The sequence below is a fragment of the Theropithecus gelada genome, chromosome 18 (assembly GCF_003255815.1).
Source record: "Theropithecus gelada isolate Dixy chromosome 18, Tgel_1.0, whole genome shotgun sequence".
Taxonomy (NCBI): domain Eukaryota; kingdom Metazoa; phylum Chordata; class Mammalia; order Primates; family Cercopithecidae; genus Theropithecus; species Theropithecus gelada.
In genome coordinates this window covers 13,892,201-13,910,400 of record NC_037686.1, presented here as the reverse complement: position 1 = coordinate 13,910,400, position 18,200 = coordinate 13,892,201, and the positions used below count along the sequence as shown (strand labels likewise).

General features: G+C 37.6%; 1 protein-coding gene and 1 non-coding gene across 2 annotated transcripts in view; both read right to left on the bottom strand.

Moving 5' to 3' along the window:
- The window catches only part of MIB1 (mindbomb E3 ubiquitin protein ligase 1), a 133,756-nt gene that overhangs the window by 48,482 nt on the left and 67,074 nt on the right, over window positions 1-18,200 (bottom strand). The window contains exons 11-12 of the mRNA XM_025365115.1: window positions 8,077-8,274; window positions 3,896-4,047 (exon numbers count right to left, since the gene is read on the bottom strand). Of these exons, the coding sequence (XP_025220900.1) occupies window positions 3,896-4,047; window positions 8,077-8,274 (350 nt within the window). The remainder of the gene's footprint in view (window positions 1-3,895; window positions 4,048-8,076; window positions 8,275-18,200) is intronic.
- On the bottom strand, window positions 5,729-5,933 carry LOC112611737. Its single transcript, XR_003116718.1, has one exon. It is a non-coding gene; the product is annotated as a small nucleolar RNA SNORA73 family (small nucleolar RNA).

The window sequence follows — 18,200 nt, the reverse complement described above, 5'->3', positions numbered from 1 at the left end:
GCTAAACTCTAGATGAAAACATGCCTATAAATATTAACTATCAGAATAGACGAACAGCATTGTTCTTAGTTAAGATTTCTTAAAAAAACAAAACTACTATATTAAAACATGGTGTAATTTCTACTTAAAATGCTCCAAACTTTATAAAGCACAGCCAAAGTACTCAGGGTCTTATAGCGAAAATTTATATTCTCTTTCACAATTCTAAAAAACAATAAATGGCTTTATAACTCTTTTTCTCTTAATGTGTTTATTTCAGTTACTATCAAACTATGAGGAAACATCAAGATCAGCTTTGAAATCTAGACTCTATATTGATCTGCAGCTTTGAAATAGAGACTTCAAAGGACAGTCTTCAAAAATACAGGGCATCTAGACACTTCATCAGGTTCTGGAAGTAACAATGTGCTTTATCTGGTTTTCTTTTTTTTTTTTTTTTTTTTTTTTTAAGAGACAGGATCTTGCTATGTTGCTCAGGCTGTGCTACAGCAGTGGCACGATCATACCTCACTGCAGTCTCAAACTCCTGGGCTTGAGCGATATTCTCACCTCAGCCTCCCAAGTAGCTGAGACTAAAAGTCTGTGATGCCACACACAGCTGATTCTCTTTTTTTTTTTGATACAGAGTCTTGCTCTGGAACCCAGACTGGAGTGCAGTGGCGCAATCTCAGCTCACTGCAACCTCTGCCTCCTGGGTTCAAGTGATTCTCACATCTCAGCCTCCCGAGTAGCTGGAACTACAGGTGCACACCACCATACCCAGCTAATTTTTGTTTTTTTAATAGAGCTAGTGTTTCACAATGTTGGCCAGGCTGGTCTCAAACTCCTAGCCTCAAGTGATCTGCCTCCCAAAGTGCTGGGATTATAGGCATGAGCCACCGCACCCAACCTAATTTTTTAATTTTTTAGAGTCAGGGTCTTGCTACATTGCCCAGGTTGATCTCAAGCTCCTGGCTTCAAGCAATCCTCCTGCCTCAGCCTCCTAAATCGCTGGGATTACAGACGTAAATCACCACACCCAGTTGGTTTTCTATAGTATGAAGGCCAAAAAGGTTGGTTGTTATTTTTAATTCCAAGTACACTAAAAATGGTTCCTTCTTGTCTTCTAACATCACTGGTCAGTATAAGAGGAAAAACAACCTTAAGAAAAAGAAATTTGATATGAAAAAAAGAACTCAAAACATCTCAATTTGCAATTACAACTGGTACTATAAGTTGTGTCATCTTCTGATACTCTTCAGTGTCCAATTAAAATCACACTCTATCTGGCAATCTATAGTCACAACTACCTAAAAATGTCTTAAGGAAGTAGGAATAAAGAAGTCATGTAGCTTTACCTGAAGCACTACTTTGCTGAAGAATAAAAGCATTTTTTGTAAATGTCACCTGACACCAAATATCTGGTTGGAAGAGTTGCTGTTTTAAATTTTCAGGGGCACCCTCAAGATTTATGCAAGAATTGGAAAAAAAAAAAAAGTAAATTTTCTCTTTCTTGTATAGGCTTAGCATTATTGAATATACTATGCCTACTCTCGATAAAAATGAAACCACTCAAAATATTTAAAAGATACTTGTTTCCTAAACACTTCAATTCTCAGTTTATCCTAAACTTCATGATTTCATATTCCCTCAATAAATCCTAAATTCCCTCAATAAAATCTTTTTGACCATTCTAATCTGAAGTAATTGCTGTTTGAATTCCTAACACAGTTTCTCTACAGAATTCATTCCGTAACTGATCATATAATGTCTTGTGATATTCAACAGTGTCCTCACTGTCAAAGTAAGGCTAACATTTACTGAGTGCCTTGTATAGCCAGAGCCTATGTAGGATGAACAGATGAATATGAATGCCCACAATTTTAAAAGAAAGACAGAAATGCACACAGTAATAAACAGCACTAAGCTGAGTACAGTAAGTACAATAAATAAGAACACAGAACAAGGAAGTACAGAGCAAACAAAATAATTCCAATGATGACACAGGAGGTAGCTCTGGAAGAAAGATGGTTAAGATAAAGAGGCGGGATGGGGCACCCCAATCAAAGAAAATGCTCCAAAAAATAGAAGAAGAAAGCAGACAGCGCATTTTAGGAAAGGAGAATAGGTGAAGGGCAAGGCGGGCTGAGGGATTGGATTAGCAGGAGATAAAGTTAGACAGACTCAGGACACACAGAATATGGGTCTGAATGCCAAGCCAAAGTAGGTAAATTGTATTCTATGTTAATAGACAAAAACTGAAGTTGGGAAACAGGGGAAGAGAGCCATTTAGACCTATGCTTTCAGAATGGATAATTTGTAAATGTATAAAATTTAAATCAAGAATAAGACTGAAACCAAAGAAAAAAATTAGAAGAATAGTATAATAGTCTACGTAAATGTGGTGAGTACTTAATTGGGTCAGCAACAGTGGGAACAGAATGGAATGGATGGGAAGGACTGGTAGAATGAATAAAATTTTAAAACTAGTTGGAAGTTGTTAATTGGTGAGAGAGCAAAGATAACTCTAAGCAATGAGGTAGCAAGAGGAATGAGGTACTGATACATTCACTGCCCATGTGTTTTGGTTTTGCTTCACAAACAGACCATAATACAGAAAAAGGTGATGTAAAGTGGTTTAACAGTTATGATTCTAAAGTTACCTAGTCCTTGCTCAAGTTACAGCTGCTTCAGTAATCAGCTATGTGTTCTTGAATAATTAAATTCATCTCTATAAGCCTCATATTCTTCACATGTAAAATGAGGATATTAACACCTGCCTCAAAAAGCTGTTGAAAGGATTAAGTGAGATGATGCATGTGAAGCACTTTGCAGAGGCTGGCATGTGGTAAGTGCTATCATAATCTTCTGTTTGAAGGGCAGGGAAAATATACTACTACTGTCTCCTTCACAATGCCAAAATCTGAAGTGTTCAAATGTTTGCAATTTGGAAAAAAAGTCAAGATGTGATCTAAAATATGATCATTCATTTCATCCTACAATATATACCCACTGTTACAGTTACCAATAAGCAGTAGCAATAAAATCTTTTTGTTTTCTGTGGTCACCCTCTAGTGGTGATCCTAAGAAGCTTAAAATTCGCCAAAAAAAAAAAAAAAGGAAGCATGATATAAAAATACAATAAGGAACCAAAGAATAAATGTTCAGAATAGATAAAATTATCAAACTAAAAATCAAAATGAACATTTTTCTTAGTCCAGATATACAGGTTTGACTCAAACATAAACAGAAGACATCTAATGCAGAATTTCCTAAAATGCTTAGGGTAAAGTCGCTCCAAAAAGTGAGTTAATGGAAATCTCTAAATTAAGCCAAGCTAAGCATTTTCCCATTCTGTGGGACACTGCAGATCCTTTATAAAGAATGTGATTCTCCAAAAGCAGTCTTTCTCAAATGTCAACCAGCAAATACTTTTTTCAGTAGAATACTATTGCTGTAACAATGGATGAGGGGATAGCTACACTAGAAGTTTATATAACTAATTACATTATTAACAAGGAATTAGGTAACTTAATATTTATTTAGTCTTAAGTTTTAAAAAATAATTATCATGCAAATGGTAACATGAAATCAGAGGACACCCAGATAATCATTTTGAAGAAATATAAATCTCAAAATAAAATGCATTTTAATTAAATCTTTAGAAAGAAACCAGCATTCCTGATATTTTATATCCACATTTAATATAAACTTAAATAATCATTTCATAATACTTGTATTAGATTAACAATCAAATAATCATCATATAAAACTAAAGGCATAATTTTTACAAAACTTTAAAATGATTTAAAATACTAAATTAGCCAAAATTATTTCTTCATCAGTATCAGAAAAAGAGAATCAGCAGTAGGAAAATATTTTTTAATTGCACCTAAAATAGTAAGGGGTGACATACCTGGGATTTCCCCTTAGTGCAGCATGATGTAGAGCATTAAATCCATTATTGTTTGTGATGGTAACATCTGCTCCAGCTTCCAAAAGAACTGCTAGGATATCATCACGTTTCTTACTTATTGCATCATGAAGAGGGGTATCACCTTCAGAATCCTTTAAGTTTAAAGAAACTTCCATTAGTTCTTCAATTAATCATCCCATCTAATAGTAATACTTTTACCAAATGCTAAGCAAACAGAAACAGAGACCACCTCCAACAAATACCAATAAAAGAGCACTTTTTGTGGTAACTATAAAAATATAGGCAAAGGCCAGGCATGCTGGCTCATGTCCGTAACCCTAGCACTTTGGGAGGCTGAGGCGGGAAGATCACCTAAGGCCAGGAGTTCAACACCAACCTGGGCAACATATAGAGACTCTGTCCCTACAAAAAATTTTAAAAATTAGAGCCGGGCACAGTGGTATGCCCCAATAGTCCTAGCTACTCAGGAGGCTGAGGCAGAAGAATGGCTTGACCCCAGGAATTCAAGGCTCCAGTGAGCTGTGATCACGCCACTGTACTCCAGCCAGGGTGACAGAGCGAGACTCTATCTCCAAAAATATAAAAACAAACATACAGGCAAGAAACACTGGCCACATTATAGTAAGGAAAATCATACTCAAATCTAGTTGGAAAACACAATAAGCATGTTGGAGGTTTTTTTTGTTTTGTTTTTTGAGATCAAGTTTCGCTCTTTCACTCAGGCTGGAGTACAGTGGCGTGATCTCAGCTCACTGCAACCTCCACCTTCTGGTTTCAAGTGATTCTCCTGCCTCAGCCTCCCAAGTAACTGGGATTACAGGCACCCACCACCACGCCCGGCTAACTTTTGTATTTTTAGTAGAGACGGGGTTTCACCATGTTGGTCAGGCTGGTCTCAGTACTCCTGACCTTGTGATCTGCCCACCTCAGCCTCCAACATTGCTGGGATTACAGGCATGAGCCACTTTGCCTGGCAAAGTTTTTTTTTTTTTTAGAGACGGGGATCTCAGTATGTTGCCCATGCTGGTCTTGAACCCCCATGCTCAAGCGATCCTCCCACATGAATCTCTCAAAGTGTTGGGATTACAGGCATGAGCCACTGTCCCCAGCACATGCTGAAGCTTTACCAAGAAAAAAGAAAAGAAGTAGCCTCAAATATAACTAATGACAAAAGCTAACGAAGTGAAAAAGCTGCCCCCCAAATTAAGTAAGTTTAAAATGGCCTTAACTGTCATACCCTGAAATTCCACACCAAACCTACACCATAACAATGAATTGAAAGTCGGTGGTTTTTGACCTTGCCTGCTCATTAGTACCTGCAGGGATTGAGATCTTTTAAAATCTGTTGTACAGAGGGGAAAAAAAAAAGAGAGAGAGAGAGAAAAAAAAATCTGATGTCCAGGCTGTTCACCATACAAAATCTCTAGAGGTGACAGTGAGGCATTAGTAATTTTTCAAAGCTTCACAGATGAACATATTTTGCAGTCACAGTTGAGAATCATTAATCTAAGCATTTTCAAAGGGCAGGAAAGTGGCTAGTTAGCCAAAGGTAAAACAATTGTAAATGAAAATTTAGCAATCTCAGTCTACCATTTTTTCAAGCTGACTACTTTTTACATTAATCAATTGACTTAGCAGTTAAGTTTTTATTCATTAGCAGTCATGTACATACATGAATAATTTAGATTTCATTCATTTCATAGTTTCACAGATGCTATTCTCAGTAATACATAATCTAGCCTACAGCATATACTACAGTTGCCAAATCCAGCTTGCCACTTGTTTTTTCTTTGTTTAATTCTTTTTTACTAGACATATTTCCTGCATGGTTTGTCTCCCCAGTCATTGTCCACAGGATTCTGAGAAGTTACAGGAATATGAAAGTGCAAACACCAGACCCAGCTTTATTTCCAACACTGTGGAAAGGTACTGTACATCATGGGGCAGAGCCCTATGCTTCCCTAAGCCATGCGGACAGAGCCTAGAAAAAATGATCTCCCAGGATATTACACGTTGGAGCCACCTGTTTTTGTAAATTAAGTTGTATTGGAACACGGCCACGCCCATTTATTTATGTATTATCTATGGCTGCTTTCACTCTGCAATGAGAGTTAGATAGTTGTGGCAGACGCCAAATGAAAGCCTAAACTATTATCTGTGCCCATTACAGAAAAGGTTTGCTAACCCCAGGAATATATTCGTCCACCTACATAAAGAATTCCTGGCCGGGCACGGTGGCTCATGCCTGTAATCCCAGCACTTTGGGAGGCCAAGGCAGGCAGAGCACGAGGTCAGCAGATCCAGACCATCCTGGTTACCATGGTGAAACCCCGTCTCTACTAAAAAGTACAAAAAACTAGCCGGGCGTGGTGGTGGACGCCTGTAGTCCCAGCTACTCAGGAGGCTGAGGCAGGAGAATGGTGTGAACCCAGGAGGCGGAACTTGTAGTGAGCCGAGATCACACCATGGCACTCCAGCCTGGGCGACAGCGAGACTCCCTCTCAAAAAAAAAAAGGAATTCCTGCCAGGCAAGATGGCTCACACTTGTAATCCCAGGACTTTGGGAGGTGGGAGCAGGAAGACTGCTTGAGCCTAGAAGTTTGAGACCAGCCTAGGCATTTCTACAAAAAAAAATTAGCCAGGCATGGCAACTCACACCTGTAGTCCCACCTACTCAGGAGGCTGAGGTGGGCCCTGAAGGTCGAAACTGCAATGAGCCATGATCATGCCACTGAATTCCAGCCAAGAACCTGTCTAAAAAAAAAAAAAAAAAAAAAAAAAATTCCTAACCCAAGTTCAATCCAACCATCTACCTTCTACTCCTGTATCTTGTGGCACTAAAAGTCTGTCGTGTTCAACCTGAAATGGGCTTCTATCATGACTGGAACACCCTTCTCCAGGTCCCCAAGTCCTTATCACTCTTCTCAATTACTCTTTCTCTACCCGCCACCTCACACTCACACTCTCAACAGATGAACTTGTCTCCCGTTTCAGACAAAAAACGTTAGCAGGTATAAATCACCTCTCCTTACAGATTAACACTCCCCAATTCTCCCTCATCCTCCAATCCTGCCTCCCACTTACAAGGACATAGCCTAGACCCCAACAGTTCCAAAACAGTTGTACTTCAAAAACCTTAGTTTCTAATAATTATCTAGCTGAACAAAATCTATTCTTTCAGTTCTTCTCAAGCCCTCATTCCCACTACTACTTTATTTCTTCTCTGAGATCTATCCAATCCAGCAACCAATTCCTGGATGCTGTAAACTAAATTATCTAAACTATAAGCAGCTTACAATTCTAACCACTGCCCTACCTTTTAAAAAATCATTATTGAGTTTCCAATGGAAACAAATTATGCTTTACATATTCAAACAGTGTTTCAGGGAACATTTGTATTTAAAAATAATATGTTGTTTCAAGCCTATTTGGTTAAGGCACCTAAAAATTGGCAAATTAGGGTCTGGTCCTATTTTACTTTGCTACAAAATTACTAAGTATAGAACTTTTAATTAAACAGGCACACAAAAGACAAGTTGCTTAGTAACCAAACTAAGTAGATAATGGACACAGACTACATTTTCCATATATTTGTGGTTTAATTTATCTGGTTATAGAACTGTAGCTGAGGATAATCATTTCTTAGGCAACCATTGCTTCAAAAATTAGATCCTACTGTAAATCAACTCTAAAATCCCATACATTTTCCAAAACAGAAAATCTCTGAAGATTACAATAATGACTATTCAAAGTCCCTAAGCTACAATAAAAAATACAATTCAAATAATTTAAATAGTTATGAAGTAACTATTATGAAATATAGCCTATTACACTTCTTTAAGCTGTTGAGGCTCACTGTCATGATCAATAAAGTTGAATTCATTCATAAGCTGACATTTTTACAAAGAAGTCCCCATTCTCCCTGCCCAATCTAAACCCAGTTTATTGGCATTTTCCTTAAAAAAACAAACAAACAAACAAAAAACTTTTTAAAAAAGAAATAGCTACCAATTTTGCAACATCTTATGCCTTTGGTATCATTTACTATGACCATGGCCATATGAGAACGATAACAAAGGAATGCTTACCATAGAACTTAATGTTTCCCTTTAATAGGATCCGAGCAATACCTGCAGGATGTATTTCTTTAAAGGTTTTACCTGGAGACTGGGATGACAGCCAAAGTCCAATAAAGTCTTCACAACTTGAAGATGACCTTTATTGACAGCAATATGAAGTGGTGTCTGTCGGCGCTTGTTTCGAGCATTCAAATCAGCACTACCTCGATGTAGTACTTCTATAACAGCACCCTCATCTCCAAAAGCTGCATGGTGAACTGCTCTATCACCATCTTTATCCTAATCATTAGCATTGAAATCTGAATTAGTGAATATTTTAGAAAGAAAAAAAAAACTTGAAGCTGTAATAATACACCAAGAAGCAGATTAATTTGAGAAAAGGAAACATAAGTTGGAGCCAACAAAATAACTAGAACTTGACCAGGTGAGGTGGCTCATGCCTGTAATCCCAGCACTTTGGGAGGACAAGGCAGAAGGATCACTTGAGGTCAAGTAAATTGTAAATTTGAGTAAGATTTCCAACAATACCAATCTGGGCAACATAGCAAGATTCTGTTTTGTAGAGACAGCCAGGCATGGTGACACCCACCTGTAGTCCTAGCTACTTGGGAGGCTGACACAGAAGGATTGCTTGAGCCAAGGAGTTTCAAGTTACAGTGAGCTATGATCGCACCACTGCACTCTGACTGGGGTAACAGAGTAAGACCCTGTCTCTACAAAAAAAATTTTTTAAACCTAGAAACTGACTTGAACAGTGATTAACTCCCAAAGATAAATGATAAATTTAGATTATATATATATATATATATATATATATATATATCAGACCAACAGTTATAGTATCACTCTTTCAGCACTCCTCATTTATCAGCCATGACAGTAAGCCAACGTTTTTTGCCATTTAAAACTTTTTACAAAGACAGTTTTGTTGTTGTTGTTGTTGTTTTAAAGAATCAGGGTCCTAGGCTGGGCACGGTGGCTCACACCTGTAATCCCAGCACTTTGGGAGGCCAAGGCAGGTGGATCACCTGAAGTCAGGAGTTCAAAACCAGCCTGGCCAACATGGAGAAACCCCGTCTCTACTAAAAATACAAAAATTAGCCAGGCATGGTGGCACATGCCTGTAATCCCTGCTACCTGGGAGGCTGAGGCAGGAGAACTGCTTGAATCCGGGAGGTGGGGGTTGCAGTGAGCCAAGATCGAGCCACTGCACTCCAGCCTGAGCGACAGAGCAAGACTCCCTCTCAAAAAAAAAAAAAAAGATTCAGGGTCCTGTTCTGTCACCCAGGTTGGAATGCAGTGGCACAGTCATAGCTCACTGCAGCCTTGAACTCCTGGACTTAATAAATTCTCCAACTTCAGCCTCACGAAGTGCTGGGATCACAGGTGTGAGCTACTGTGCATGTCCTACAAAGACTTTTTAATGACATAAAAAGTGAACTAAGATGAGTTGTGTGATTAAAAAAAAAAAGAATGCCAAACAATGTGATCTCAACTGGCTTTAATGGGGAGCAATTTACCAACACATTAAAACTGGTTAAGTGATGAGCATACACTTTTCTGTATATTCGAGAACAGAAAAAAAAAAATTAAATACACCATTAAAAGATAAAAACAAGGCCGGGCGCGGTGGCTCAAGCCTGTAATCCCAGCACTTTGGGAGGCCGAGACGGGCGGATCACGAGGTCAGGAGATCGAGACCATCCTGGCTAACACGGTGAAACCCCGTCTCTACTAAAAAATACAAAAACTAGCCAGGCGAAGTGGCGGGCGCCTGTGGTCCCAGCTACTCGGGAGGCTGAGGCAGGAGAATGGCGTGAACCCGGGAGGCGGAGCTTGCAGTGAGCTGAGATCCGGCCACCGCACTCCAGCCTGGGCGACAGAGCCAGACTCAGTCTCAAAAAAAAAAAAAAAAAAAAAAAAAAAAAGATAAAAACAAAGCATAAACTCCCAAAATTCCATATATCAAAAATTTCAAAACTATTTCAGAAGAATCAAATCAATTTGCCTCACCTCCTGTAACAGGCATATTTCTGAAGAAATGAGAAAGCAGGAAAGACCTAATTGCTTAAATTTTTTTTTAAAACTGAAAGAAAGTACTTTGGAAAGGGGGAGAACTGCCTGCACTATGCCATGAAGGTAGCATACATAGTTCATACCAAAAAGTACAAAAAGAAGTCTCACTGCCTTGCCAGAAGCAGATGGAAAAGGGTGTTAGGTATAAGGGTATTGCATTTATTCCAGTACTGCACTGCAAATTTTGACACCCACCAAGACCATCTGTCTGTCCCTGATACTGGTACTCTAAGACTTCCTCCATCCAGAGTAGTGGTTTCTGATTCCCAATACCACTGTGCCACCCCGGTGGACTCCCTAGTTTTGCAAGGGGTTTGACAATCCATATGGCACCCAGGATTTTCTGAACTACTTTCAAAGATAACACAGATAAACACTGTTATGATTAAATGCACTTAAATAGTTCATTCAAAACAGTTACAGAACTCAAAGTAGATTTTGGTCTTTGCATATCTTCTCAAACAGGTATTAAAGGTAAAAGCACTCATGTAGGAATCCACGACAGTTTGACAATCACTTTTGAAACGGTAGGGAACTACAACTCAGGGATATTTCTACCTTACTGACATTTCCAGCTGAATCAGTTTTTGTTACCTGTCAATTTTGAGAAAGGAACTGGCAAACAACCACATGCAAGATTTAAGATTCAACTCTTGTGCCTTTTCCCTGGCGGTCTTGTGGTTAGGATTTGGCACCTCTCTCAACTCTTGTGTCTCCGAGTAGCATTATATTTAAACATCCCAGAAAAACAAGTGTTTTAAAAAACAAAACAAAAATAAGATATATATGCATGTATATATAAATTAATCTCTCTAGTAACACATATAGTTCAGAATCCTAGAGTTAAGATCTTCCCAACTTCCAGTCTTTTTTTTTTTTTTTTTTTTTTTTTTTTTTCTGTTACAGTTTTTAACCCTATTTTGTGATTTACCTTCCATTAAAAAAGGGAACATCAGGCCACTAACACTGTATGGTCGTTAGAAAATCACTACTGAGGCCGGGCACAGTGGCTCAAGCCTGTAATCCCAGCACTTTGGGAGGCCGAGACGGGTGGATCACGAGGTCAGGAGATCGAGACCATCCTGGCTAACACGGTGAAACCCTGTCTCTACTAAAAAATACATTTAAAAAAAAAAAAAAACTAGCCGGGCACGGTGGCGGGCGCCTGTAGTCCCAGCTGCGCGGGAGGCTGAGGCAGGAGAATGGCGTAAACCCGGGAGGCAGAGCTTGCAGTGAGCTGAGATCCGGCCACTGCACTCCAGCCTAGGCGACAGAGCAAGACTCCGTCTCAAAAAAAAAAAGAAAATCACTACTGAAACACTTAATGCAGGTTGTCAATAATTCACATTAAAAAAACACCAAAGAATTATAAAACCCTGATATGTTTGTCACAATGAAATAAATAAGAACAATTTTTAAATTATGGAAAATACACATGCATACTAGAAAATTACAATTAAATATAATTAAATTTACTTCCAGGTTTCTCTTCTAAATTAGAAAACTACAGTTATAATAAAACCTGAACTTGTAAGTTTTGTTGCTTTCTTCTGAATCCATCTTAAATACTCCAAATAAACCTAAAACACAGCTCATGTGCCTGTCCCTGTTACTAGTACCAAAAGAGAATTTTAAGGAACAAGGTTACAGCTAACCTCTATAAGATTATCTCAAAGAATTTCATAAAGAGGCCTCAAATTAAATCTAAAACTGATTGTGTTTCTTTCTATCCTCCTGCCCTATTCTCTACCCATTTTCCAAAACCTGCTCTTGTTTAGTACTGCCTATCTTAGCCGATAGAACTACAGATCATATGGTCAACAAAATCAGTATCTGTAAGTCACAGTCAACTGCTTCCTCTCTGTGAGCCTCTATGTTCAATCATCAAACTCTACAGCTTTTTCTCCTCAATTTATGCTCAAATCTATTCTTTCTCCAACTCTACCACAAACTAATTCAGGCCTTCATTCTTACTCACCTGGATGATTCCCACAACTCAACCTCCCTTCACTTTCTTATCCCAATCTATTCTTCACACCAAAGTCATAATTCTCTCTGTAAAACACGAATTTTATGTTTAAACCTCTTCAATGTCTCTCTACTATGTACAAAACAAATCTCTTTTGAGACCTACCTCTGTGAACCATTCCAGCCTCGCCTGCTGCCACAGTCCCCTCAGATCTCAGGCTCCAACTTGTCAACTTATGGGATCCTATGTATTTTCATATGCTACTCCCTAGACTTGGAATGCTCTTTGTCATCACCCTCTTGGACTGGAAACTAGATCTCTTATAAAACTCAGTTCAGGCATCACTTCTCCTGTGAAATTTCCCGATTCTCACAAAATTTACTATACCATTTCTCACACTATAGTGTAATTATTTGTTTGAAGTCTTTTTTAGCTGGCTGTGGGCTTCTTGGGGGCTATGACTGTGTCTTAGTCGTCTTTATTTCCAGGAGCTAGCACAGTGCCTATTAACTAGTAAGAATAAAAATGGGTGTTGAATATAATCCTTAAATAACCATCATGTTTTTTTAATATTTTTATTGTAGCAAAATATACATAAAATTTACCATCTTCACCATTTTTAAATGTACAATTCAGTGATACTAAGTACATTCATATCATTGTGCAACTATCACCACCATCCATCTCTAGAACTTTTTTCATCTTGCAAAAGTGAAACTCTATACCCATTAAAAACTGAGAAAACTGAAACTCTACATCCTATTCCTCCTACTCCCTCATCTCTGGAAACCACCATACATTCTACTTTCTGTTCCCATGATTTTGACTACTATCTATACTTAGTGGAACCATACAGTATTTGTCTTTTTGTAACTGGCTCACTTTCACTTAGAATAATGGCCTCAAGGATCTTATGTGTCAGAATTTCCTTTCTTTTTAAGTTTAATGATATACCATTATAAGCACATACCACATTTTGCTCATCTACTCTTCTGTCAATGGATACTTTTGGGCTGCTTTCATACTTTAGCTATTACGAATAATGCTGCTAAGGACACAGGTGAACAAATACCTCCTCAAGACTTCCTTTCCAATCTTTGGGATATATACTCAAAAGCAGAACTGTTGGATCATATTGTAATTCAATTTTTAATCTTTTGTGCAACTGTCGTATTCTTTTCAGCAGTGGCTATGCCATTTTATATTCCTACGAACAGTGCAAAGAGTTCTAATTCCTCCACATCCTCACTGACAGGTTTTTTCTGGTTGTTTTGATAACAGCCATTCTAATGGCTGTAAGGCAGTATCTCACTGTGGTTTTGGTTTGCATTCCCCTAATAATTAGTGATGTTAAACATCTTTTCATATGCTTATTGATTCATATTTATTCTTTGCAGAAATGTCTATTCAACTCATTCAAGTCAAATGGAGTTTTTCAGGTTTTCTTGATGTAGAGTTTTAAGAGTCTACATATATTTTGGATTTTAATCTCTTATCAGACACATGATTTGAAAATATTTTCTCCCATTTCATAGGCTGCCTTTCTCCCTGTTGACAGATGTCCTTTGATACACATTAAGTTTTTAATTTTCATGAAGTCTAATTTGTCTATTTTTCTTTTGTTAACTGCACTTTTGGTGTCATATTCAAGAAATCACTGCCAGATACAATGCTGTGAGGTTTCTGCCCTCTTTTCCTTCAAAAAGGTTTATAGTTTTATATCGCACATTTAGATTTTCAGGCATTTTGAATTAAATTTCTGAATACAGTGTTAGGTAAGGTTCCTACTTTATTCTTTTACATGTGAATATCTAGTTGCCCAAGCACCATTTGTTTAAAAGATTGCTCTTTTCCCATTAAATTTTTTTGGGGTCTTGGACCCCAAAAATCAATTGACCTTAAATGCAAAGGTTTATTTCTGAATTCCCAATTCTCTTCTATTGGTCTTTACGTCCACCCTTACGTTAGTAATACACTGTCTTGATTACTGTTGCCTTGTGGTGAGTCTTGAAAGTAGGAAGTGTGAGTCCTCCAACTTCCGTTCTTTCTCAAGATTGCTTTGGCTGTTTGGGGCTGTCTTGAGATTCCTTATTAATTTCTGGATAGATTTTTCTATTTCTGCAAGAAACATCTTTAGGATTTTGACAGAACTTCATTGAGTATGTACTGACATCTTAACAATATTAAATTTTCTAATCCATGAACATGGGAGGTAGTTCCAATTGTCTTCTTTAATTTCTTTCAGCAATATTTTGTAGTTTTCAGTGTGTAAGTCTTACCTCCTTGGTAAAGTTCATGCCTAAGTATTTTATTCTTTTTGATGCTATTGTAAATGGAGTTGTTTTCTCAATTTCCTGAAAGATTCATTGTTAACAGATTGTTCAATTAACAGACTGTTCACTGTTAATGTATAGATATACAACTGATTTCTGTGTTTTAACTTTGTATTCTGCTAAACTGCTAAATTTGTTCTAAAAGTTTTTTTTGTCGTTGTTGAAATCTTTAGGTTTCCACATAGAAGATCACTGCAAACAGAGATAATTTTTATTTCCTTTCCAATTCGAATGTCTTTTCTTTTTCTTGCCTAATTGCTCTGGTCAGCACTTCCAGTATCGTTAAATAGAAGTGGTAAAAGCAGGTATCCTTGCCCTATTCTAAGAAGAAAAGTTTTCAGTCTTTCACCATCTAATACGATGTTCATTAGAGGTTTTTCATATATGGCTTTTATTACAATGAGGTCATTCCCTACTATTCCAAGTTTACTGAGTGTTTTTATCATGAAAGGGTGTTAAATTATGTCAAATGCTTTTTCTGGTCAATTGGAATGATTATGCAGTTTTTCCCCTTTATTATGTTAATATGGTGTATTACATTGATCAATTTTCCTATGTTGAACTATCTTTAACATTCCAGGAATAAATCCCATTTGATCATGGTGTATAATCCCTTCCTCATGTTGCTGAATGTGGCTCACTAATATTTGGTTAAGGATTTTTGTATCAATGTTAATATGGTATATTGGTCTGTAGTTTTCTTGTAGTGTCTTTTTTCTGGCTTTATACTGGTTTTGCTGGCTTTTTAGAATGAGTCAGGAAGTCTTCACTCCTCTCTAATTTGTTGGAAAAGTTTGAGAAAGAATGATACTAGTTCTTTTTTAAATGTTTGGCAGAAATCCCCACTGAGACCATAAGGTCCAAGGCTTTTCCTTGTTAGGAAAATTTCAACTATTGATTCAATCTCCTTACCAGTTATAGGTTTATTCAGGTTTCCTATATCTTCATGATTCTGTCTTAACAGGTTTTGTGTTCTAGAAATTCATCCATTTCATCTAGGTTATCCAATTTGTTGGCATATTGTTCATAGTACTCTCTTATAATCCTTTTTATTTCTGTAGAATTAGTAGTAATGTACCCACTTTCATTTCTGATTTTGGTAATTTGAGTCTTCTTTTTTCTTAGTCCATCTAGCCAAAAAATTTGTGTTATCTGACAAAGTCTAGTATTGTTCCCTAATACTATCTTCTCCATTTGAAGCAGTTTTTTTTTTTGTTTAATTAAATGATGAAACTACCCCAAACTACCCCAAATGTCCTTATAACTTAAGCAGATGTACTGTGTTTGGAAACTCATAATAAAGACATATTTTTAAAAACTCATCTCCCATCCAAATCTCCATACCTTTACTATTATACTTCATCAGTGGGGGAAAAAAATATAGAGTCCACGGCAGATCCAAAATTAGCTCACCTATATCAACATACCTAAGATAGCATAGTCCTTGATGCCTTTACCTATACATTAAGGAAGAAACAGAATGTAATCCTACTGAATTCAGTAGGTCAATATATGGAGACAATCAACTTTCCAAAACAGCTCTTTGAGGTTTCCCTAAGAAAAAGAAATAGGAAACAAAATACTATTTTATCACATGTTCCAAAGGTATGCTATGTACCAAATAATTGTTTGATAATAGCTTAAATCAACCAAAAATTCCGCAATAGTCATCTATGCTACGGGTCAGCAACTTTTCTATGAAGGGCCAGAAAGTAAATATTTTACTTTTTACAGGCCATATAGTCTCTTATTGAAACTACACAGCTACTTTACTGTCACACTAAAGGAGCCACAGACAGTAAATAAATGAATGGCTGTGCTGTGTTTCAACAATACTTTATGGAGGGCTGGATTTGGCCTGTGAGCTGTAGTCTGCAGACCATGATCTATACCTCTCTTGAGCCTACTTCCTAATGCAGATGGAAAAAATGAAAGGTTACCAAATGAGATAACTGGAGAACAAAATATATTATTTCCTTCATTCTTCTGCTAACTCCAAAGCTTTTAATAAAATTAGATTTTAAAAAATCAATTATTACCATTTTTAGGTGTAACAAAGATTTTTAACATTTTTAGGTGTGATAAAGGTGAGAAACTTTTTAAAAGAGCCCTTACGTTTTAGAATACATATTAAATATCTACTGATGAAATAATATGGTATCTGTCTAGATCTGCTTCAAAATAATTCAGTAGAGGGAATGGGAGGAAAGGTGTATAGATAAAACTGGCCATGAGTATTAATTCAAGTGAGGCGATGGGTACATAAGACTTATTACACTATTATCTCTACCTTTGTATATGTTTAATGTTTCCAACGATAAAAAAGTTCATAAAAAACAAATCACTTTATAAACAATATGGCAAATTATGTATGACAAATCTAAGTGCATCTGCAAAATTAACTCTTTTCTCCACTTTAGCACTACTGACATTTAAAGCCAGATCATTGTTGTGAGAGCTGTCCTGAGCACTGTAGGACATTCAGTAGCATCCTTAGCTTCTATCCTCTAGATGTCAGCTGTACCTCCTCCACCCACCCACTTGTAAGAATTAAAAATGCCACTAGACATTTCCAAATGTCCCTTGTGGAACCTAAATGCCCCCAGCTAAGAACCAATGTATTAAACAAACTATACAGTTGTTTAACAGGCAGTGTTAATTCTTATATCCTAGAAAAATGAAACTTTGATAAACTTTTTTTTCGTACTGGGCTGAAGTCTTGATTGAGACAGGGTCTCACTCCTGCCACCCAGGCTGGAGTGCAGTGGTGCGGTTTCAGCTCACTACAGCCTGGGCTTCCTGGGCTCAACCGATTCTCCCACCTCAGCCTTCCAAGTAGAAGAGACTATAGCAGTGCGTCAGCACAGGTGGCTAATTTTTTATATTTTTAATAGAGACAGGGTTTTGCCATGTTGCCCAGGCTGGTCTTGAACTCCTGAAATCAAGTAATTCACCCACCTCAGCCTCTCAAAGTGCTTGGATTACAGACGTGAACCACTGCACTCGGCTGATATTTATATTTTAACTCAATTTTTCAATATAGTTTTTCCTTTACCAATTGGGAAACTGTGTTATTAATACCCCTTCTCACACTTTTACAAATTGCATTTTCTTATAATGAATTTTAAAATAAAAAATGCACAAAATGGAAATCCAAATGAGGAATACGGTAAAAGTCCCATATATCTATCTTACTGTTCTAGTTAGCAGTCAGTTTGCAAACTTAAAAATACATTATTTGGCCGGGCGCGGTGGCTCATGCCTGTAATCCCAGCACTTTGGGAGGCCTAGGCGGGTGGATCACTAGGTAAGGAGATGGAGACCACTATCCTGGCTAACACGGTGAAACCCCCTTTCTACCAAAAATACAAAAAATTAGCCGGGCGTGGCGGCGTGCGCCTGTTGTCCCAGCTACTCCGGAGGCTGAGGGAAGAGAATGGCGTGAACCCGGGAGGCAGAGCTTGCAGTGAGCTGAGATTGTGCTACTGCACTCCTGCCTGAACGACAGAGCAAGACTCCGTCTCAAAAAAACAAACAAACAAACAAAAGCCATTATTTATAAATATCTAGACTACCAAGACTCACTTCAACTCCCGTCGTTCCATGTTTATATTATTAACTGTTTGTTTTATATTTGAGTACAGTTAAGAAAAAAAGAGGCTGGGTGCAATGGCTCACACTTGTAATTCCAACACTTTGGGAGGCCAAGGCAGGAGGATCACTTGAGTCTAGGAGTTTGACACCAAACCGGGCAACACAGTGAGACCTTGTCTTTACAAAAAATTTTTAAAAATTAGCCAAGCATGATAGCACACACCTGTAGTCCT